Source organism: Taeniopygia guttata, chromosome 2 (assembly GCF_048771995.1).
Source record: "Taeniopygia guttata chromosome 2, bTaeGut7.mat, whole genome shotgun sequence".
NCBI lineage: Eukaryota > Metazoa > Chordata > Aves > Passeriformes > Estrildidae > Taeniopygia > Taeniopygia guttata.
Genome location: NC_133026.1, coordinates 109848469 through 109873559, shown reverse-complemented (window position 1 = coordinate 109873559; position 25091 = coordinate 109848469). Strand labels below are relative to the sequence as shown.

Sequence of the window (25091 nt, the reverse complement as noted above, 5' to 3'; positions counted from 1 at the left end):
TCATGCAGATCACCTGCCCCAGTGATGCCACATGGGACAAGCAATGTCCCAGCCTTCAAGGAGCTGGGTTGTTTGTGCATATGCCAGCCAGCTGCACAATGCATGCACAGAAGACATTCCCGAGTGGGTGCCAAACCTGGTTGCTGGGTGTTTGGAAATCTGCAGGACACAATGTGTACAACTGAGGCACTGAAAATTTAGGGAAAGTTTTAAAGGTTCCCCTGTCTGCATACCTGGGAATGGTATCCCTATTATAGCTTACCTGTGTTGTGATCAGAAGGTAAAATGAGTTATCCTAAAACCTCCTGGGATTTTGATCACTACAGAACTTCGATCAAGTGTTACTAATGAGGAATAATCATTAGGCTAACAATACACTGAAATGTGGTCTTTTCACTTTCAATACGGTATCTCACAAATCCACCAAGGTGTATAAGTGTGTAAAGATCTCCAGTAAAATTTTTCTTTTATACAGTAATTTAATTTACAATAGAAGTTCCTTCTTCCCCTGCTGTCAGCTCCTGACCATCTTGTCTTACGTCTATTTAACCTAAGACTGAAGAGCTCTCCATGGGTGGCAAAAGCCATCAGTCTCTCCAAGGAGCAGCACTAATGACAGTCAATTCTGCAAAAGGGAACAGCGGGTGATCCACCCTGAGCGCTGGGCTGGGAAACTCTTGTCATCTACTTGTCACCCAGATGCTGGCAAAGTGTTTCCTTTTTTAAAAATGTGCTTTGAAATAATTTATTTGAAATGATGAACAAAGTATGACATATATAAAATGAAATAATAAAAAATATAACCCTAAGCTTCTTAGTATTCTGATGACAGCTAGGAAAGACTTAACACTCCGCCCTGTTGCTAAGAAGTCAACAACAATTACTTAAATCCATTGATTACATATAATTTTCTTATTTTAAGCGTTAAACGTATTTGCGAATTAAAGACCAATATGCAAATAGCAGACCTGCTACATGGTTAGAAACTTTCTAACCACCCCAAGACAACAGCATTTCTAGACTGTGTGCCTCTATTATCCTTGTGATCCCACTACAGAACTACATTAATGAAAAAGGCTTTACTTGAGGCACTGTGTGATCAGGCCTCAGGCTGACTTACTAGTTCCTACAAAAGGGTTTTGCAAGTGTCAGTTTTCAAACAAAAGAACTCATGAGGTAACAAGACTTGGCCAATAGATATGTACAATACACAACTTCTTTCTGATTTATCTTTAAAAGGGGCAGCTTGCCTTACATTTGAGCTCTTAGGTCAGTTTGTAAAATATAGATCTGGTGAACCTGACGGCGAATACAGGTACTGAATCACGGAGACGTTCAAAAAATGTTTCCAGAGGAGAACCAGAAGCCAGGCGTGAGCCCCGCTGGAAGCTCAGGAATGCCCGAAGAGCGGAGGAGGAAGCCGCGCTCGGTGCCGGCGGGACAGCGGGACAGCGGGACAGCCGCGCTCGGTGCCGGCGGGACAGCGGGACAGCCGCGCTCGCTGCCGGCGGTGCCCGCCACAGGATGGCACTCCTGGGTGTGTTTTAGATGCAGCCGCGCTCGCTCCAGCGTTTTCACTCTCTCCCGGCACGCTGTCAGGCCAGACTGCGAGAATCATAAGTGGCGCATCCCCACCGCCGTCTGTCGAAAATGGCCTTGTCTCTGTATTTAGTCGATTCAAGACTACGTGTGCGGAGATTCGGCCGCGGATGTCCTGCACGGGCGATCACGCGTGACAGGAAAACAATGCCAAAGCCGTGCGGTGGAAAAGGCAGAATGTCTTCATGTTGGATGCCCTCATTACAGTGATAACATCTTCTCCAACAGTATGCTTCTTCAAATGCCACGTCTGACTTATACCACATCTTTCTTTCATCAGTAGTTTCCATCTTCCCTCTGATACAACCGCTGCTCCATCCGTCCCCCCTGCCCCATCCCCAAACACTCCCCATGCCACAGGGGGACTACAGCTTGCTTGGTACTGTTACCAGCCAAAAGCAACCATAGAGGGAATGCAAATGTTAACAAATTGGGTTATTTACGTTGTTCTTTAATTTTGAAGCAGCGCATGTTACCAGCTTAAGGATACAGGGTGTTATCCCCAATCTCATATTAACTGCTGTTTCCTTTAAAAAATAACTTGTAATGATAAGGGAAAATGTGATTTAACAGTTTTTTTGCAACAATTTCTTACTTAATAGCTGTAGAAAACAAGTTGAGATTACATTATCAACCTTTAAGGTTCAGTCATATCACAAAGGTTAATGAAAAATAATGAGCACCTATTTTGCATTTAGAACACCTTGAAAACAAAAGCCCTCCTTGGCATATATCTTGTTTTTCAGAGTGTGGTCCATAGTTACTTTGTTTTCTGTAATATTATTTTAAAAAAATCATTTAGGGTTTCGGCCAGACTGTAAACAGCAACACAAGGTACAGAATATTAATGAAAGATGAATTGTGCACTTTCTTGAATATAAAATATGTGATATTTTACATATATGCAAATTCTTAACCTGATCCTTATTATATTAATTTAAATATTTTCTTATGTAATGTAGACTGAATTTGACCCATAACATTTTTCTCTATTAAAAATAACTGGAGAAGTTCTTAAGCTGAAATTAATGCTTGGGTAAACAGTCTGACACCACAACTGCATTTTCATCCTGAGAGCAGAAGAGACATACTAAAGACTATTACCATATGCTTCTCTCTTCTGAAGAGTTTGGTTCTGTCCAAAAGGTTCCTGGGACAGAGTGAGAGCACTGCTATGAAACAGGACACTCATGTGACGCACAAGACTCTGGTGAAAAAGCATCTTATGCCTGAAGTCATAAGGACAGTTCAGCCTGACCTTATTTAACCTTTTGCTGAGATTGGTAATCAAGTTACTAATTACTGTCATGGGTTCCAGCTTTCATAGGTATTTAATCATGTATTACATTTGAAAACAATGCAATTTACTTGCCCCAAAATCTTCTGGAATATGAGCTATAATCAGCTTGGAAAGAGGGAAAGATAGATCCTGGTATATGCAATATCCATTTCTGCAGTATCAATTTCATTTGAATAGGCAGCCTCTTATTCAGAGAAACTATCCAGAATATTTGACTAAACTCTTTTTTTGTGTTCACACAATCTTTTCAGATTTTCTCTTCTGACATTACTCACATTCAAAGCAGTGTCTGCTGCCAGAGTGTGTTGGTGCTCCATTTGCCCAGCTGATTCATTCCCTCAGTAACCACAACTCCCAAACCAGAAGGCAACTGCACCGTGTCCCCTTAAAATACCATGCTCTAAAACTTCACATCTCTTGAGGAAATAAGGACTAGGCCAAGGAGAAAAGTTACAGCTGATACAATCCAGCTGATACAGCTCAATAATCTGCCACACTGAGAAAGGCAACAAGACTGCAGAATGTGAAATGGCAGATAAATGAGATTTAGGTTAAGTTTCACACATCTATCCTTCCCCCAGTGTGTGACAGAAGCTCTTTAATGATGTTGTCAGGGCCCCTAGATGGAGTAAGAGTCTCAATGTACATGGCCACTTATCTGTCATCCTTTATTTTACACACTCAGTCCTTAAAGACATGCTGAAAATCCAAGACAAAATAAAAGAGTTTCAAGGCAAAATATAGATGAATGAACTGTGGAAAATTAAACTTGGGGAAGATCAGGACCTTTACAAGAGATGCAGTATGATACTAGTGTCAACTTCATTTATCAGAAATTGAGTTCAACCTCCTCAAACAACACTCACTGAGAGACTGATTCATTCTTCCCTTTGTGCCATAGTGGTGTCAATGAGTTCAGCAGAGTTACTTTCAATTTCCTCTCTGTCAGGAAAGGAGACATCCATCTATCCATCCACATGGACCAAAGAAAAGGCTGAGCAGACAGAGAACTTCTGTGGAATTAGCCTACACTTTTCTTGGTTAAAGTGCCAAACCCTGCCAGAAAACCTCTGCAGCCAAAAATAGTATCACAGATACAACTCAGTCTGAATTCAGACTAGAAGTGCCTTGATTCGGCAAAAGGAAAAAAGGCCTCTGTAAAGCCATTGTATATCACAAACATTAATGTCAGGAAGCTGAATGTTCATTGTATAGAGACCCAGAACTGTATTAATAACAATACCCACTGAGGACATTATATTGTGCAGTCTCTTCACACTTATAAAAGCAGGAAATTATTTTTATAGCCAACATCTTCTGTTTTCACAATTTGTCCTAGCATAACAGATACTTGCTGTATGAAATCTTACACTAACACTTAATGAAAATAAAACTAGATGCAGTACAATATGATATAATGGCTAAGTTAAAGATTCTCTCTGATTATTCTGGGTGTTATGAAGTTGATCTACATTACTAGAGTTACAAAAACTTTTATGTAACTGAAAACAAATGAGCATGCAAAAAACACTCACTGGGAATTACAGGAGGAGACAATTATAAAAAAATGACATCAGGTCTCATATTCTGATTTTCCTTCTGGGGACTCTGTCTTCACCCTGAAGAATCCCATAATGACTAAGAGCATTCACCACTGGCTGTGGCTGGCTTCCCAGTGGGCTGGCTTCACAGTGGGCTGGCTCCACACTGGGCTTATTTGTAAAAGTTACTGGAGACAGGAATGAGGAATGGCTGGAGACAGATCAGACTTTCTGGGTCAGGTTGTGATGGAGACCACTGCTTTGGCAGGAAGATGGTGCAGACTGTGTGGTTAGGGTGGAGGAAAGCTGTGCAATACCTACTCGTTCTCCTGAGCTGACTGATGGTTTTAAAACCAGGGACAGGGTAAAAATTCAGCAAAATTCCCAGCTTGGCAGATACAATGGAGAAGGAGTTCAAAACATTAGGAGGAATTTATTTACTGGAAGGGTTGTTAAGCACTGGAACAGGCTGCCCAAGGAGTTAGTTGGTAGAGTCACCATCCCTGGGGGTGTTCAAGAAATGCCTGGACACGGTACTAAGTGCTTTGGTCTAGTTGACAAGATGGTGATGGGTCACAGGTTGGACTTGATGATCTTGGAGATGTTTTCCAATCTAAATAATTTTGTGATTCTTTGAATGCTGTGCTGCAACACACACACTGGGCAAAACAATCCAGCATATCCTGTCAGGAATCTGCAAGTACATAAAAACTGTCGCTTAGTCTCTACAGAAAATATGTATCTATGGACTGAGTTCATGTATGAATCCTCAAGAATAATTGTTTTGAGACACAAGGCTTCAAGATGAAGGTCCTTAGGAACAAAGGACCATGATCACCAAACTCACTGATAACTGCTGCAAAGATGACTTATTTCTTTCCCCCTGTGCCACATAAAGAGGATGTCATACAGAAAAAGCCCCAAGAGAATGACCCATACATGACAGGCATTAAGTCACACTGCTTAATGCACTCTGACACACTCTGACTGTGGAGGTGCTCATGTGACATCAGGGAAGACCTAGCAAGAGACCCAAACAGGACAGATCAGAACAGCCCAAGGAAAGGGAGCAAAGGCTCAAGTGTAAGAGAAGGTTTGCCTGAAAAAAGGTTCCTGTAACCAAGAGAAAAACAGGAAAAGAGAGAGCAGACAAGGGAATAAGGGTTGCAGAGAAGTCAGCAACAAAGCAAATGCTACAGATAATGACATGAAGCTGAAGAAGGGACAGGGAAATAGTGAAGGAAACTTAAAAACACAGCTACAGACTAAGGGGAAAAACATGAGGGTGAAAGAAGAAAAAGCTCTCACACAAAGAATCAGAAGATACAGTGATCTGTGATTACCAAGGTATTGGTTTGTTTCCACTAAACAGTATGTCTACATATATTTTGCAATTTTTAGACTCTCTAAAAGATTACAGGGATAATAATAATAATAATAATAATAATAATAATAATAATAATAATAATAGTTAATAACACATTTTCTTCTGTTTGAAGTATTTATTAAGAGGACCAATGTGAAACAGGATACAAAAACTTTCTGGCTTGGGGAGACTAAGCCAATGGCTGCCAGACAAAGGTAAGTGATGCCTATTACCAGAAGCAGATGTTCAGAGACATGAGCAGGGAACAGAACAGACTGTCCAACCTTACACGTTCATCAGGAAAGCCATCAGAAATAGCACAGTGAATGGCAGTGTTCACAGAGTTCAGGAAGTCAGTAAGAAGAGATTTTCAGCTATGATCCAATTACAAAAGCTGTCTGCATTCAGGCAGAGCTGTGCCACCTGTGTAGCAGAGGGCAGCATGTAGGTATACTTGTGACGTGACCTAGGCCACGTGTCTGTCAACTTCTGACTTAAAGAAAGCCAAATTAGTCATTTTCCTCTTTAAAGGACAAAATAATATTAGCTGACAATCTTCTCCAACTCCTGTTTTCAACAGGAGCCACTTGGAATCATGGGTATGTTTGAAAAATCAATCTCTAAGCAACTGAAAATGTAAGAGTTTTAAGGTAGATGTCCTTCTTTCACTCCCTTTGACATTAAAATTAATTCCAAATATCCACTAATAGTTCTTGTCTCAGTCTTGGATGAGACAGACTTGCAGTGGCAGCCTTTAAGAGCAAATACTCAGGGACATCTGAGATAACACAACCTTCTTATATAACGAGAGTACACTTCATGCTAACACTGAAGAAAAGGCTGAACAGCAGTCCCTCAATGAACATGCCAAATATACAGGTTATATGCCAGCTCTCTAACAGCTATTATGATTGTCAAGCATATTAATAAACTTTTAAAGTTGAAAGGAAAAGAAAATCTGAACCTATTTTCAGGATATTGTGCTCTGAGCGAACACTTACAGACTAAGGATTTGTCTGCAGGGAATATGCTAAATCAAGCCCTTTTGAACTTTTGATTAAATAATTGATGCATAATGCAGAATGTATAATATATGCATCCTTTTTCCATAGTTGCCTGGAAACCCATATGGAACAGTACTAGCAATTCCAGAAACATTTAGTCTCTAAGTCGTTGCTGAAGACAAAGGAACAAAAAAGTTTGTAAGATCATTAACTCATCTCTCTTTCCATTCTTCAACTACTGCAGGATACCAGAATTAGTAACTTACACAATGGTATCATGACTATTGTAATACAGAATGATTTTTTTTTAAAAGCTGTATCTCTTGGAGCCATGTGAATAATATCACTCATTGTAAGAGAACTTGTAAGACTCAGCTTTCATTAAAATAGAAAACAAAGAACACAACTAATATTTCCAGCCTCTATCTTTATGTAATAGTAATAAGCAAATCACAGAATATACAAGGTGCTCAACAGTGAAGAACAAAAATAATAATTTTCTTTTCAAATTACAGGATTTTAAGCAAATCTCATAAAAGACTGATCACTCAGGGTTTATAAGAATATGAGAATCCCATGATCACAAATTCAAGAGGCAGATTGCTTCAAATTGCAGCCAAGCAGACCTTTTGCACTTCTCAAGTAGGCAACACTGCTTGTCATTCAGTTTGATTGCTCTGTGACCCAGCCTGAAACTATCTTGCACTTTATTGCTTCCAAGATGAAGAGCAGGATAAAGCCCAACAACGAGAACAGAGCACTAACCACGGAAATGACAGTGATGAAGGATTAAATTATTTAATCTAAACAATTCTGTAATCATCATAATTTGGTGTCTCTGTTTCTGATGGTCATCCTGAGTAAAAGAAGAGCAAGCTCAAAATTGCATGAGCTGTACAGCTCTTGAGATGTGAAAGGCAGGATAGTGACAGTGAACACCTCCTGCCATGGCAGGGATCTTCATGGGATTCTTGCACCTTTGCACATTTGTTGTGCACGCTATTTGAGAAAATAGCCTTTGCACATTTGTTGTGCACATTTGAGAAAATCAGCACTCACTGAGTTAAAGGATGAATGTCTTTATTCACTGGCAAGAGGTCTTGGTTGAGTAAGGAGAAGCAGTTACATGGTCCTCAATCTATCAACATGTAAATATGAAGGATTTGGTGGTTAAACATCAACAGGACAGACTGGAACACTTGTGAGTGTCCTCTAGCTTTGTATTTAGGGAACTCTTTTGGATGTGTAAGATCAGTGCAGACTTGCTCATGCAGAAGAAGGAAGCTGAAACTGGATGTCCTGTTAACTTCCTCAACCACTGGGTAACACATAGGTCACATACCATTTCCAGTGGAATCAAGACTTGCTTATCCTTTCCTTTTACTACAAGTACCAGATATTATGATTTTTCATTTTGTGGTGAATGGCATGTTGAATGGGATGGGATTAAATGATACAATAAGTGTCAGCCCAGCATAGAACAAATACAGCCAAACCCCAAGCCTTAGCAATTTTATTTAGGTTAAATCAAGTAACTTTTTTAAAATTGCTTGCTGTGATGATGGGGGCCCATAGCTCGTACAGGCTGATCTCATCATTTCATACCCAGATAATCAGTTGTTAGGACAAAACCATTTTCAGCAGCTTGCTGTAGCATTACAGGAGGTCTAAGAGTACAGACAGAAAAGAGCTTTAAGAAAAGCACCTAAAAATAATGTAATTACAGTAACTGTCATTCATTTTCACTAGGAAATTATTACATTTCAGGAGGGGAGAAATTATCCTAACTTAAAACAAATGTAAAAAGGCAGATCAGATCAGGGAAGCACCCAAAAGCATGTATAGAGATTAAGCTGACATGCCTACATGCCTCAGCTTGACTACACATGCCCAGAGGAAGCAGAACAAAGAGAAGGTGGAGGTGGAGGAGACTGCCTTGGACATACATAAGGTTTCCATCACAGTCATGTCAGCTGTGCACCCTATGAATAGAAAACAAACTGCTGTACTACAACCTGGATAGGCCAAAAGAATTAAAAAACAACAACAAAAAAATCATTCACATGGAACAATATTAAAGGGAGGAACAAAGCCACTAACACCCTAAGGTGTTGAGACGAAACTGCCAGAAAAACAATCTCCCTTTTTGTCTGCTTTAAGTATGCCACATGTTACCATCACCAGCACAGCTTTTGATTCACACTTTCAACTGTCAATGATTTATTCTCATCTAGGGAAATCTGCAAAATCTGATTGCAGTCACAGTCACAGAATGATCTCACAACACATTTAGGACAGTTCATCAAGGACAGCAGTAGTTTTCCAGCCATACAGTTCGTATCAGTGAGTGATATTTAATGGTATAATGGTTTTAATTATGGTATGTTGTTATGTCCTACTCCTGGTTGTCACCATACCCCAGAGGGAATTTGCATGTGAACATAGTATTTCATCTCAGCATGTTAATAAATTCACCAAGAAAGAAGAATTAAAATAAATCAGTGGCACAATGATCACTAGGAAAAATTATAAATTGTGGGGTCTGGTGGTTCTGGATACTGGTGAATGTCAAGACATAGGTCTAACTGCTGTCATTGGTCTTTCATTATTGTTTTAGGAAAGCCTAAGATTCTTCTGTGCCTGGATGCCATGGATAAACAGCAGCAAATCAACCTTGCCAAGACAGGATTTTCCTGGCAGTAAGGGGTGCTGAGCAGGAGTTATGTTTTCTGAGAATGTACTCAGGTGCTCCAAAACCTGCTCTGATGAACTTGCAGCAAAGGACAATACCCTTCTGTTTGACTTGTTGAGAGCAACATTGGTTCATAGGATTTTCAAGTTCTGTGACTGTTTCAGACCTCACAGTGCTCACCTGTCATTTTTCCATCTCCCTCCTTGAGTCTTGCAGTGTGCACTATCCTGTACCTTTGAAGCACATTTAGAAAATCTAAATGATAAAGTCAGCTATTCCCATTTGGTGCATTTTGTACAGCACAGACTGGAATAAACATGCAGCATGTTTGATCAGGTTCCTGTACCTGATTCCTACTTGCTTTTATTACCCCAAATAATGAAATTTAACCTCAAATTATTAGGATGATGCTGTTTTCAAGAATATATCCAAGACCATCCAAGAGTAAAGTGGCCATAGTCAGTTCATACACTCCTGGCTTTACATTCTGGGATTTCAAGATGACATAATCACCAACAATGTGTTCTCCAAGGTCCATCTGTCCACAAGTCTTACATTCATTTGGAATATTCATGCCCAAATCTCAGTATCTTCTCCAGAATTTAGTATTTTTTTTTTTTTCCCCAAAAAAGGCATCTATGTCTTGTGCTGGTATTTATAACTAAGGGAAGACTATTGTTATTCCAACAGGTCTATTGCTACAGGAATTCTGCAAAGCAATCAGCAAGTAGTCTGCAATTATCTCTTTCTATACCCAAGCCCTCAAAAGTACCTACATTACCTACAGAGTTTCTCTTTTCATTATTTCCAATTTTAGAAATTGTCAGCAGAAATAAAAAGCATAAAATTAGTTTATATTCATGGTGAATTAACAAGGTTTCCCAGCTTTTAGGATTTCAGCATTCAGAATTTTGCATGTCTCCTGCTTTTGTGATTTTTTGTGATTTTGCATTACATTACAAAACATTGCATCCCACATTTGGGCACTTACAAGATTCAGAGGTGTGGCAACAATAATTTGTAAATGTTATTATTATTTATTTGCAGTGCTAACTTAGGTAAAGAGGAATGCTTAAATTTGCAGAAATTTTTATTTGAAAGATAACATCAGGGATTTTTCAAATTTATCTACTTTTTTTGAGTCCTTAAGAAGAATTTTTTGCTTTTCTGAAGAACAAGGCTGGACTGGATTAAATTCCATTGTGTTTGACAAATAATTGCAATGACTGATAATGATTTTTTTTCACACTTTGATGACTGTATTTTGAACCGTCACTTTAAAATGCTCAGAGACATTTTTATAAAATAAATACTTTCCACAAACAGAGTATTTTCCCAAAGTTGTATAGGATTGTCAGAAAGACATATATTTGCAATTTTGAAGACTGCTGGCTAAATATCTGCACAGAAATTTTCCTCTCATGAAAATGAAATAATTTCACAAAGCAAATTATTTGATCAACAGTGGTAGTATTCAAGATGCAACATATGTAGATATATTCTGGTTGAAGGTGGTAAACTGTCACATTCTTTCTAATTTTTTCCCAGATAATTGAACTAGTTTCAGGAGAAAACTGTGCAAGAGACAATGGTTTTCAGAATATGATTTTTGCCCATTGCACACTGCCTACTTTGCCAGTAAAACCCAGCCTCTTGCTGAAGGTTTCAGCAAAAAAACTGCTTTTGTACTGAGGGAATTCTCAAAGGGAGGCCAGGAGATGAACCTGAGTCTGTGTCTGCATTAAAGGCAGCAGAAACAAACAGTGCAGTGAGTGTGATAAGTGTAGCTGCCTGTTAAATGATATCCCATGACTGCCTATGCTAATGGACACCTCCGGGTAAAAAAGATGGTGCTAATAAAGCCTCTGCTCTGCTTTCCTCGGAACAAACACTTCTGGCACTCAAAGCAGCTCTCTGCTTCCATCCTCATACACCTTCAGCCTGTAGCCAAGAGCAGCTCTCAGCCATTTATTAAATTAGCTCTTTAAAATAACCCCTCAAATACAGTCTTTTCCAAGCAATTTTTCACTAGTAAGTCTGGGCCAGTGTGCCAGGGCAGGGCAGAAGGGCACAGCTGAAAGAAGGCAAGGATGGCTTGAGTGACAGGAGGTGCTATGCACTGGGAGTGGAGCAGAACTGTCTTTGAGCTTTTTCTGGTTATATTCTACCCTAAATGAAGCAGCACAGATGCAGCAAAAAGGATTTTTTCCCCATGACCCTTTTTCTTCTTTTGTCTCATTACTGCTGGGTGGTGCATAGTGACAGTATCTGTAGGGGAAAAAATCCCCAAAACAGTAGCTGACATGAGCCAGAGGTCTGATATTAACCATTTCAAGGGCAGTGCTCAGTTCAGTGGTTCTATGTTTAGCAGCTCTTTCTCGTACAGCCATTGCTTGAATACCTGCCAGGTGAATGAATGACTTCTTTTCCCATTGATAAGAGAAACTGATCTGGGAGAGCAGCAGTCTACTCGAAACAACGAGAAGAAAACTGTACTTGATGGTGAAAAGACACAGACAATCCAGCCTGTTCCAGAGCAGTAGGCATTAATTCTTAAGTTGCACAGAACCTAATACTTAGCATGACATTATAAGTTTCACCTTTTACTTTTTTCCTTAAGAAGAGATTGATACAGTATAAATCTTTAAACAAGATCAGCAAATTACTCCTCCTAGGTTATCAATGGAGACCAGAAGCTAAGTCCCATCCACGAGCTACTTGGCACAAGCTAGCAAACTGTGGGGCATCTGCAGTAATTCTCTATGAGGAGAACCAACAGTTCCACAAAAGCAGATCACAGTTCATAAATAAGAGGCACAAAATTAAAATTAACAACCAGTATATTTTCAGCCAGCCAGACATTCCCAGCAATGAGGTTATTGTTAGCCCTTAAGTTGTTTTTCATTTGCTTTGCATGCAGTTGCATACATACTTTGCTATCACCATCCATTTAATTGGATACTTTTGTCACCTCAGACTACTGTATTCTGTTACCATGAAAATGAAATGAAAATGTCATCCTCCTAAACATAAGACTAAAAAAAAAAAAAAAAAAAACCCAAAACAACTGAATGCAACATAATAGCATCTTTCAACACATTTCCTCCTGAATGGGAGAAGCCAGCTGCTGGGCAGGTACTAAACCCTCCCTGGGTTTTTCTGTCTGGCAGACTGCTTATAATGCAATACCAAACCTTCAATTCATACTTCAGCTAAGGACATTTTAAAAATATGAGAAGTGTGCTACAAAAGTGATTAAAAGATCAGCTCTGTGGCTAATAACAAAATAAATGCTTTCCAAAATATTTTTCATTACAAGTTGGCCTCTCCAGTATGTTTGGACAGCATAAGATAAACATTTCTGTAACACAGACAGATGTAACCCCAAAACTAGGAACTTAGCAGGGTGGTAAATTTCTGTCTACAGTGAGCATTTTTTAACATACTTACCACTGTGTGTAGCACAAGCATAGCCAGGTTGTCATTCTAGTTTGTATGTGAGGACTAAAACCCACTTGTTTTCTCTGTGTTGGTCCTCTCCCTACTGCTACTGCTGACAAGAGTGCCCTTGGTTAGGGTATTTTTTTAAGTTGGTGTGGTAAGGTCCAGTAAAGCACATATACCCAAATCTGCCTTTCTAAGTATTTGAATACTATTTTGGATGGAGAAAAAATGGATACACTCCATTACAGATTTTATATGTATTTCACCTTTAAAGCTTGCAGCACATGACTGTGCTAATAGAAAGTGCAGCCGTAAAGGGAAAAAGACTGAAAATCAGAACAGAAGTTAAAAAAGGTCACTAATCAAGTGGGAAATTTCCCAATAAAACTTAAAGGGATTAAGACATATATGCAGAGATTACAAGCAGGTTCACTCTCCCAGAAGAGGTGCCTCTAGCTGGCCTTCTGGAAATAGAGGGGTCTGACCAACATTGCACTTACTTTGCTGCACCCTAAATAGAAGAGGACTGGAAGTAGTATTTTTTCTCACAGAGCTGCTATAAAAGCATTTTATTTGCAGGGCCTGCTGAAACTCACAAATGCTATTTCACAAGAACATTGGAGAATGCAGTTAACATACTTACTAATTAAAGTTGTGGCCTGCATCCTGCCCCACCCTTCTATGAATCAATCACTGGCATATTTGAGGCAAGTTCCTTACAAACAGGTTAATATTTGAAGTCTGCCCAGGCACTCTGATTAGTGTCCCTTACAGTGCCAGATCACACAGTCCAGGTTTGTCAGTGGTGTGAAGGACAGAGTGGAGAGTGCAGTGGGCAGCTTGTAACAATGGTAGGTGAAAGAAGCGCTGGCATACTTACAGTTGCATTTCTTCTGAACAAATCTAAGCTTGCATGCTGTTCGGTAGGTGGACAAACGGATGCGATCCAGATCCTGAGCCCCTAGTGGAAGAGAATAACGGTGACATTTGTATGGAATATGACCTGTGCGTATCTCTGCTAGCAGGGAAGCCAGAGAACAAAGAGGACACATGAGCTGCCTCCGCTTAACAATTTTCAAGGCTCTCTCCTTTGCAGAGAGCGTATAGAGGAGTGAGGATTAACAAGGGGAGTATCAGGAGCTACAGTGTTAAAAGAATTTTAGAAAGGAAAGCAAGGAATAGTCAGCCCATTGTGTCTGTCACTTTGAAGAACAATCTGGTCAAGCTGCAGGCTAAAAGACACACTGGCCAGGCTCCAACAGCAGGGAAAACCTCTGCAGAATTTTAATATTCCGCAAAAAAAGCTCATAACAAATATTCTTTAGCTGACATGCCACACCAGAGCAAGGTATTGCCAGCAAACCAAATCAGAAAACATACTGTGCTGTAACATGAAGACTTATGGCAATCTGCAGGAGGGGGCAGTGACAAGGGGTGTGCAGCCTTTCTCCATTTTGTGGATGTATGCTCTCTTCAATGGAGACGTCTGAGGGTCAGCTCTCTAAATACAAAGCTTGGCCCTGGCTGCTGCAGTGTAAAGATCCGGTAACATTTCCAAAGCAGCTGTCCTAGAGATGGGAACAAACTAAGTGGCAGCTACCTCACAAACAAGGACAGTACACAGGGGCCGGTATAGGGGCACACCCTGGCACAGCGTCCAACAAACTCATCCAAACAAGGTACAGTCAGGATGTAAGAGTGATATACAGCCCTGCTGTTACACAAGCTTCCTAAATGCTTTAAGATTTCTCAGCTGAGCTGCAGAACATATGGCCATGTTGGTATCTGTAGCAGGATATTCTAAGTGGGGGTAAAACAGCTCAGATTTTCTCCCATTTGCATAAGTTATCAGTGATGGATGGAGAAGGTGAATCATGCTGCTTTAGGTGTTCAGCCTGACTCCACAACCCCTAAGCTAAACCTTCTGGGGACATAAAAACAGTCTTGCCCGACAGAAATCAGCACTGGTGAGGATGTGGCACACAAACTTCCTGATAAAGGAAGCAACAAGTGAAAGTAGTGATAACTTATCTGAAGCTGATGAGCTGGCACAGGGATCCTAGAAACATTTGACTGCCAGTCAATCACTTTAAAAGCTCAGTTCCATTTTTTAATGGCAGGGACTTCAACACCTTCCTTTTCGATACATATGTGGTAATTCCTCCCTTGACTGGGGACACCCCTCAAGGTTATTCCTTGAGGCCAAGTGGAAGAGATTTGCCCACAATGTTGATATGGGTGAGTAACACCAATCTGTACTTAATAATTATTAAGCTACCTTTGAAATAATTTATTTAATAAATGGTGCCCAATATAATTAGTTATAAATATCTATACTATCTGGTAAACAATTTTGATTACAATATTTTAATTTAATTATCATTATCACCAATTTAAATAAAGATTTATTTTATTCCTATAAATATATTTGGTTTGCTACCCTTAATTCAGCATGATGAAGTCATATAAAGTATCAATTACATCTATATAATGCTTAAGAAATAAACTCTTGATCAAGTCTGGGACTAGGACTGGATCAAGTTCTACTCAGACTATTCTCTGAGAAGGAGTTTCCAGAGTGAGGGGGATCCTTTCTGCACCTTGTGACTCAATTGGAGGGTTTCCTTCCCTGATAAATCTTGCCTGAAGCTTCCATTCTGTCTGCGGCAGCATCATTCACCCACACTTTCTTCCTAAAAAAGGTCATCCTTCGGACTCAAATTTTTCAAATGTGCTCTGGCCTATGACATGAAAATGAGAACAATAATCTCTATTCTCCCCAAATTCTGCTCTTTTCTTGACTAAATTCTCCCATGCCATATTCCCAGGGCTCCCAACTACTCCCTTTTGCAAGTTACACCATCTGCTTCTAGAAGAAATTACCTTTGACTACTTAACATCAGGTATGGGAAGCATTTTTCTGAGTTTTTTCCATCATATCCTCTATTGTTAAAATTATACAGGGTTTTTTCCTTCTCCATTAGTATCTCACTGACAACTTTAGGAAAATTTCTTTGTAGGTGAAAGGGAGGATAAATCTTGCAACACTAAGCTTTTCCTTTTTAACAGGAAAAATAAGTAAAATTAATGTAACTTTTTCTCTCTTCAGTGAAAGCTATCAATAAACTTCCAGTGCTCCTTTATAAAACTTCAGCCTTTTAACAAGGTTTAAAGAGTGAAAGCAAAGTGAGACTGTGGCTCATTGAGCTTCTGAGGTTGCAGTAATAATCCTAAATAAACAAATTTGTAGGCAACATTGCCCTTTTCCCCTCTTTTTTACTATTTGTAAATACAGTGGATGGTATTATTTTGATATTATTTGGGGAGTAGGTATTGTTGATGAGACCTTGAATAGACAATTTAATTTTGTCATTATTCACATTTGCCACAGTCAGAGATCTATTTGTCAAATAACTTCTGTAGAAAAGTGCCATCACTTACGTGATGGAAAGTCCTGATAAACAAGTGGAAAGATGTCCAAGACTGAGCATGGCAAATGAGACAGCAAATTTGTAACTTCCCTACAGGATTGCTAGTGGTGTCTCCTTTCTTCTGCCTGCTGCCAGTGCCTCACTCTGTTTCCTTTGAATATGCTCATGTCAAGTAACACTGTTGGCAGTTTGCAAAAATAACAAAGGGACACACTGCAACTTTGGCTGCTCTTTTCTTGCTGGATAATATGTGCCAAGAGTGATGTACATTTTGAACTCTTCATCAGTGTGGATATACCTGGGCATGTCAGGTCAGGCTAAGGTATGACTAAGACCTAGTGGCTGGACGTCCAACAGAGCATTTTGAGTTATAACACAAGCTTTAAACATGGGACTCTACAGAAGGTGATAATGATTATGGTATCATTCACAAATGTTTGTAATTTGGAACTTTTCTTCTGAAGGAAAGGAAACAAAAAAGGTCGAACTGGACCTTTCAAAATACAGGGGAAATCACAGTGGTCCAAATTTAAAGTCAGAATCCAATCCTTCTATACCTTGTTCAGAACAAACTTCCCACTTAAAAAGGCTTGAAAAGTTGGATTTCTTTTTTTTTTTTCCTTGTCTTTTCTATCTTGTGTAGTCTGGAACATGACCCATTTTGTACAATTATTGTTGGGTTTTAATCAGACTGGCAGATGTAAAGCCCAAGAACCAAAACCACTGGCAAAAGCCTTTATATTATGAATTTTCTTCCTCTGATATTGGCAGGTTGTGGAGTTTACCTATTACCATAGGCTTATGCCTATCAGAACATTAAGAAGCTTCACATGGCCCACAACATGTAGGGCATCAGGAGCACAAAATTTTTGCTTCATATATTAAACATGTGGGCTTGCACACAGCTGAATGTGATCCCAGGATGAACTTGGTTTCCCATGAAGCACACCCTCCACACACAGAGGTTTCCAAAGGGCTCTCACAATGCAAAGTTCAGTGTTTCATGAATATGGCTAAAATACATTTAGTTTTTCCACAAAGACTTAATATTTTCCGCTCATTTTACCTAGTTGCAACATCCAGTTCTCATATACACCTGTGTACTCATAGGTAGTACACAGGTGGAGGAACAGAGCCAGGCAAACAGAAAAGGGAGCACACATGAGATAAACCAGATTGAAGTAAGTGAAAGAAGAGAATAGTAGACTGTAACTACTGGTGTATAGTACAGGAAAACAGTCACTCCTCTGCCTCCAACTGCTGATTTTCCCAATACATCCTTAACTCCTGAAAAACAATCCAACATCAAAATAGCCTTCAAAACTGTGGAAACAAACAACAAATCCTCACAGAAAAGTCCTAAATATTTTAGGAATATTTCAAACTAATTGAAATTAATGGTACTTATGTCACTGGCTTTAGCTGATAAAAAATCAAGGCCCCTCTGTAATTCTAATTAAAACTACTACTATCAGTATGTTCTGATAATGCACAAATACATTTTTTGATTTTGGCCAAAGTACAACACCTCCCTCCAAGGTTCCAAGATGCTGTACACAAGAGACAACTGAATCACAGAATATCCTCAGTTGGAAGGGACCCACAAGAATCATTGAGTCCAGCTTTTGGCTCCACAAAGGACACCCCCAAAAATCACAAGATGTGCCCAACAGTATTGTCCAAATATTTTTCTGTCAGGTTTGGTGCTGTGACCACTTCCCTGGGGAGCCTGTCCCAGTGCCCAAACACCCTCTGGATGAAGAAAAATTCTCTAATATCCAACCTAGACCTCCCGTGACACAGCTTCATTCCATTTCTTCAGGTTGTGTCGCTGGGCACCAGAGAGACAAGATCAGTGAGAAATATTCATGAGTTACAACAGCAAGCACCGTGTGATACTAAAACAATTACAGGGCACAACAGAGCTCGTGGTCACTGTGGAATGGGCCAAAACAGCTCTTGGTAGGCCACCTCAGTGGGAAGTCTTTAATTTGGAGAGCTCAGATGCAGGGCTCACACACATTGAATTCACCAGCACACACCTGGTCTTTCATCATGCACAATAACTCCAGTCCCAGTAATGCTCATCTTAGTCTGCCACCAAAGATCAGGGAGATGCTCTGTCATAGTTTACTACGAGGCAGGGGACAAACAACAGGATGCTTAGTAATTACATACAAAACTCAGGTAAATCTATTAACAGAGTGACAGTCTCAAACTTGACATGTAACATAATTTCCTGGAGAAACAGTGGATTGGTTGTAAGAGAAATTAGAAATGACTGTCAGAATTGCAGAAACATTGTTGGTGTGGTACATCCCTGACACACTACCGTGCAGGTAACACAAGACTTCATTAGGAACTACAAAAAATTACACTGGAGTGGGATATGAAACACATGAGTCCCTGTATGGTGTCTGGCTGAGATGCAGTTAACTTTCTTTACAGCAGTCTGCATGGTGCTGTGTTTCAGATCTGTGGCTAAAAAAAGTGTTGATAACACACCGCTGTTTCAGCTGTTGCTGAAGAGTGCTTGCACAGCACACGGGCCTTTCTGTTTCCTACTCTGTCCCCTCCCAGGGCTGACTGGGGATGGGCAAGAGGTTGGGAGGAGACACAGCAAGGACAGATGCCCCACCTGGCCAAAAGGTCAGTCCACACCATATAATGTCATGTTCAGCAATAAAACTGGGGTAGGGAAGGAAGGGGGAGGGGAGTTTTGTCTTCCAAGGCAGACACTATTCCACGAGTAGCTGGGCATCAGTTTGCTTTTGGGAAGTGGGGAATAGCCACCTTTGCATCACCGGTTCTTGGTTTCTGTTGTAATTTTCCCCCTCTCTTTCTGTCACCTAATCAAGTCTTTATCTCAAGCAATGAGTTTGCTTGCTTTTGCTCTCCCTATATTCTCTCTCAGTCTGCTGGGGGCTGGTTAGGGATCAAGCAAGTATGTGGGAATTTGGCAGCTGGCTGGGGTCAACCCACTACAGATACCTCCAAAAAAAGATGTAGCTTTTGGAGACCTTTATCCCTCTTCATTGCAACCAATGTACTCCATCATCTTTGTCTTAAGAAAACTATGGATTAAAATAATTCAATAAAAAAATCTGATGTAGAAAATCCCTATTTCCTGCTTTGGTCAAATCAGCTCATTTGCATGCGGTTTTGGTCTCATGATATTCATTTGTGCAACAGAGATTTGAAGTGGAAAGCTTGCATAAATTTTACTGACATTGCATAGCAACTGGCTTGGTCTATCACAGCAAAACATTTCCAGGAAGTACTTACGCATTTCTGCAAACAGCTGCCTTCTTTCTGCCATGGTATTTCCTCTTTTCCCACAATCTTCAATCATTCTGGAAGACAAAATCATGTGAAAACATTAAGTATTATTCCCAGACTGAACATATGTCCATAAGCATCCAAAATTGATCCCAAAGAACCTTTGAGGTTGACTGGTGCTCCACGTGTATCCGATGCCTTTTGCCAGCCTCTCTGTGGCGTGCTTTGTGGAGAACCTGGTCCCCAAACTGTCCTCCATTCTCTGGACTCTGCTTTCAAGCATTTGTTCCCCCCCCCCCGCCCCTCTCTCCCAAAGGCAGTGTTCAGTTTTTCTGCTTGATGTAACTAACTAGCTTACATAACACAAGCTCTGAAATTCATTTTAGGTTTTCTTAAATAAGGAATCCTCAGTTTAAATTATGTAAGAGAAAAGAAATCATAAAAGATTAGGATATTATTTTATAGTCTTGAAAACTATGTTCTAGCCCATTCTGCATGGAGGAGACAAAAAAAAACAACAACAAAAAAACCCAACAAACAAACAACAGCAATTAAATCTCTACTCCATACCATTATACATGTTATTTACCCAAGCAAACACTCTCCCAATATTGATTCCAATTCAGGACAGTATATCTCTGGTTAAATGAGTTTCACAAAAAGTCTCAGAAGTAAGAATATATTTTCCTTCTGTTTTCAGATGGAAAAAATCTTTCGACTATTTTGAAGAGCACTACTGCTGGATAGAGCAGAGAGCAATCTGACAGCTTCTCTCACAGCCAGCATTCAAACCATAAAAGACCAAAGCTTTCAGAGTGAAGATAAACATCTTTAGCAGCACTCAAAAAATTAAAACTAGTGTCAGCATCACCACTTCCTATGGGTAATTACCCTGTCGAACCAATATCCTTTCCTGCCTGCCAAGTCTGGTTAGAACTTCTGACCTGCATTTTAATCTCCCTCCTCATGTCAACTAGACTGTGTAAAATAACATCACACTACCTAGGTTATAAATGAGATGTTCTGTAGAAGCCTCCAATCAAAAATATTACACTGTATCCCATAGCAAACCTCCATATGTATACAACAAGAAGGATAAAAGTACTGGATGCTGAAGTCTGCCATCACCAATGAACTCAAGATAGAAAACCAGTTTCCTTTTATTTCCCAAAGACAGAAAGGCTGAAATCACATAAGAGGTGTTTTGTTGTGTTTTTTTTTTTTCCCCTTTCAAACTGCACTGTTCAGATGAAGTGGTGGCACATTATAATTGCCTTTTCCAAACAACTAATTCAATTCTCAGAGCACTGCTGAAGACTCTGCTAAAGTGCCATCTATGGTGGGCATTTTGTGATGTGAGCAGCAGTCCCACTAGGACATGGACAAAGGATATGGAGGCAGCCTCTTTGCAGGGATATTCAAGTTCACCTCATATTCAAGTACGCTCTCATTTGTCCAGGAGTGATAGGGATGTGTAGCATGGCATGAAGTCTGAGCTAATATATCCTCCCTTTCTGCAGAGATAACAGCTCTCAGGATACTGCTTCACAGAAGTGGTCACTCAGCCTTTGATCTGAGGTAGCTGGTGTCTTGGAGGTGTCAGGGAAGACTCAAACCTCCCAGCAAAATGAGACACCTCAAGATATGCCAGGCCCAACTAGCATTTTAATTAGACAGCAAGAAGTAGAATCTTTTTTACATGAATAAGCCTTAAAACTCTTCCCATAAAAAAATTAAAAGCAATATAATTCCACTAACCATGGCTTGAGCTCCCCACTCCTTTCAATTTCTAATGAAACTCACAGTAGAAGACAAACTTGCAATGGGAAATGACCAGATCTCACAGGACAGGTGGGCTAATAAAGCCCTTTGAAAAGGTAATATCTTTTACTAGGCAGGGCAGTTGAGTGAATACTTCAGAGCAAACACAATTTTAGATTAATATTTATTGCTTGTAGAGTTGGTTACAGGCTATCATATTTTTCTCTGACTTCATCTATATTCAGCATTATTCCATAATGTATAACTTATTTTTAGACCACATATTACATGTTATTTGACTGAGATTGGGGTAATTTGATTTTGGCCCAAGGACGACATCATCTTCCACTTCTTGACACAACTGACACTTAAATCTTACAGATATTTCTCCAGTTAATAATTTGCTGTTCTTATTCCACAATGTTCTCTAACTTTTGTGAAGTAATTACTGGTCTCAGACTGACTGGTACAAATTTTATTGAAAACATAAGGGGCGCAACTTTATTCTCACTTGCTTTATATTGACACCTGGAGAAAAATATTCCTTAGCTATTGCTTTTAAATATCTTGCAGAGCATGGAATGTAGCTTACCTGTGACCTTATTCACCATGTAGACAAATTTTCCCAGTCAAAATGAAGTAACAAAAATTATTTTTCAAATCATGCAAATTGTACAGCATGTTTTCCACTTCCTTCAGAAAGCCTGTTCTAAGAGTCTCCCTTTAGTGGGGGGAAAATAATAATTCTTTAACTGTCTTTCTGTTGTCTGCAATTCATCCTCCCTTTACTTTTACTGTTTATATCTCCTATATAAACAGTATATCTCCTATCTCATATAAAAACGTTCCCTGGGCCTGATCATCATTTTTCAGAATGTCCCATTATCTTCTGAAATTGAATCACCCTTTTAACTGCTGGGGCTTATGGAGATTACCAGGCCTGACAAATAACTTTATATTTAAAAATATACAACTCAGGCTTCCTCAGAGAAGGAAGGAACTTCAGATTTATGTCTTTAGACTCTTCTTGCACTAGATATTTTGCAGATTTCAAAACAGCCTTCACTCCAAATGACAATTCTAAAATTCTCTGTAACACGCTATATACCATTAAGCTAATGAGAACATTAGTGGTGGCAGTATTTTCAGACAGATGCATTTGAACCCTCTTACCTATCTTTTCCTGATAGAAGATCAGTGATAGATGATGCTTGTCTACCAGAGTATTGGTACTTCTGAGTCCCCACTGACAGGAATTCACTCAGCTGCATCTTCCAAGCTTTTCATATGCATTTTTAACTCCAGAGTGTGCTACAGCCCAAGCTCAACTAATGCCATTGTCAAGGTGCTGGGCATCTCCCTTTTCAGCCTTGTTGCCTGTGACCCAGCTCACAGGTACACAGCTCTACTCTTCAACTCTGATTATATACTCCTGCTTTGAACCCGTGATGTGTCCACTTCATTCCCTGGGGCTTGCCCTGAGCTAATTAACTACAGTTGTGTTCCAGTATTTCCAAGTTTGCTCACAGCACAAGACACATCACCGAAAAAAAAATTACAATTTTTTTTCACGGGAGAAAAGCAAATCACAAAGCAAACTTTAATGTGCTTTGGAAAACAGAATACATTTCCAGAGAAATAATTCTGAAAAATATTAATTAACGTATACATTTCTTATAGTAGGGATTAGATTATATTTCTCTCCTATGGATTCCTTTCACTATCTTTTTACCTTCACTTTTTTTCCCAGGAAATAGCTCCTCCACTGCAGGTAAGAAGAACACCTATTGTGCATCTAATTAAAATTCTAGTCACAAGCTAATTAGTAAGGTACCAATTAGAATGGTATTAAGGCTTCAATATATTACAGACATTCCAAAGCAGAAATCTTTTCAAGCATGAGATTTCCAGCCTCTGAAAAAGATACTGTGAATGTTTAATTTTTACCCATCTTCCAAGCTGAAAACTTTTATGACATTAGGAGTGCTAGAAAGAAAAGAATAAACAAACAAAGAATATAGTTTCGTTGGAACTATTTTGACTACAATTTCATCTTCATGCTTATCATGTATCAGAAGTACAATTGGCCTATTTTTTAATATACCCTTCTGTTTTATAAAATGTGGGTGGGAAGATCATATAGTTTGCATAAGGTGAGAACTAAATGCCTCATTTATCTTTCCTTTCCTAGGGCTGCTTGGATTATAAGCACTGCAATAATCTCTCTCACAGATAAGTGTTTTTCTTGTTTCAGTATTTATAGGGTAAATAATATCTTTTATTAACCCCTACTATATGTCATTCTTTTCATAAATAGTATATTTCCATTACATTTCCATTTCTTGAGCTATGTCTGTGCATGATAAAAGGAATGCATCCTACATTTAAATAATTAGCTCCAAAAAAATAATCCATCCTGGTTTAGGCTGGAATACAGTCAATTTTATTCCTAGTAGCTGGTACAGTGCTGTGTTTTGGATTCAGTCTGAGAATATGTTGCTATCACACTGATGTTGCTAAGTAGTGCTTACCCTAAGTCAAGGACTTTTCAGTTTCCCAGGCTCTGCCAGTGAGCAGGTGCACAAATGACTGGAAGGGAGCATGGCCAGGACAGCTGACCCAAAGTGGCCAAAGAGATATTCCATACCACAGAGCATCTTGCCAATATATTAACTGGAGACAATTGGCCGGGAGGTGCCAATCGCTGCTCAGAGATGGGCTGGGCTTCGGTCAGCGGATGGTGAGCTGCTGTATTGGGTATCACTTACCGTGGGTTGTATCTCTGTCTCATTATTATTACCTCTGAGTCACTATTATTATTATGTTTTGCTTTGTTTCAATTCTTGTTTGTATCTCAATCCATGAGTTTCACTTTTTCCCCCCGATTCTGCCTACCAGTGGGGGTGGGGCTGGTGGTGGAATAAGCGAGCAGTGGCATGTGACTTAAGTTTGCAGCGGGGGTTAAGCCACCATACCATCAAAAGAAGCAGTTCCCTATATGCCTGGGGAAGGCACTCCCCTCTGGAAAGCCCCACACATGCCCCAGGAGACCCAAAAATTCCTGACATGACATGTGCACACGCAGTTTGATGGGTCTGAGAAGAGCCACCCCACTAGCACTTCCACAAATTCCCATCCTGTTTGTCTGTGACAGATGAAGTGCCCCAGGGAGGCAGGATACACGCCAGTGAGGAAAACTGCCCACTTAAATTGATTAATTCTGGCATGAAAAATTTATCAAGTCCCATGTGACGGCTGTGAATCAGCCGGGCGTTTGGAAAGAGAGGCTCCGAATCCTGGCCAGTGACACTTCTGACACTCTTTCAGGCTGGACAAAAGTTGCTTTTCTGTCAAAGCAGGCACATAGGAAACAGAGAGTTCTGGGGCTCTGAAACTCTTGGAAGCATTCTGGGACCCAACTAGATGGAAGTTTTGTACCACAAGACTGGTAAACCCAACAGTGAGTATTTTGAAATCACTTTTGGAAAGAGGACCCCCATTTGGTAGAAAATATCAACCAGGATCAAGCATCCTTTTTCTGAGCAGTCTGTATTTCCCTAGTGGGGAAATCTCAAATTCCTGATATAGAAGCTATTTTTTCTTCCATGAAATGATGGAAGCTTCAATATCTCTGGGAATTAGAAGCATTAGAATGCAGAGAAATGTTCTGGTTT

The 25091-nt window shown here is 39.8% G+C and overlaps 1 protein-coding gene across 28 annotated transcripts in view; it reads right to left on the bottom strand.

Annotated features, from left to right (window-relative positions):
- The window catches only part of DTNA (dystrobrevin alpha), a 220919-nt gene that overhangs the window by 77187 nt on the left and 118641 nt on the right, over positions 1-25091 (bottom strand). For 27 of the 28 annotated variants that reach the window (XM_072924630.1, XM_030266168.4, XM_072924609.1 and 24 more), the window contains 2 exons: positions 19663-19730; positions 13827-13907 (listed from right to left, as the gene is read on the bottom strand). In XM_072924630.1, the coding sequence (XP_072780731.1) occupies positions 13827-13907; positions 19663-19729 (148 nt within the window). In that variant the 5' untranslated portion in view covers position 19730. Of the gene's footprint in view, positions 1-13826; positions 13908-19662; positions 19748-25091 lie in introns of those variants that run through there. The other variant, XM_072924636.1, reaches the window with a different exon arrangement.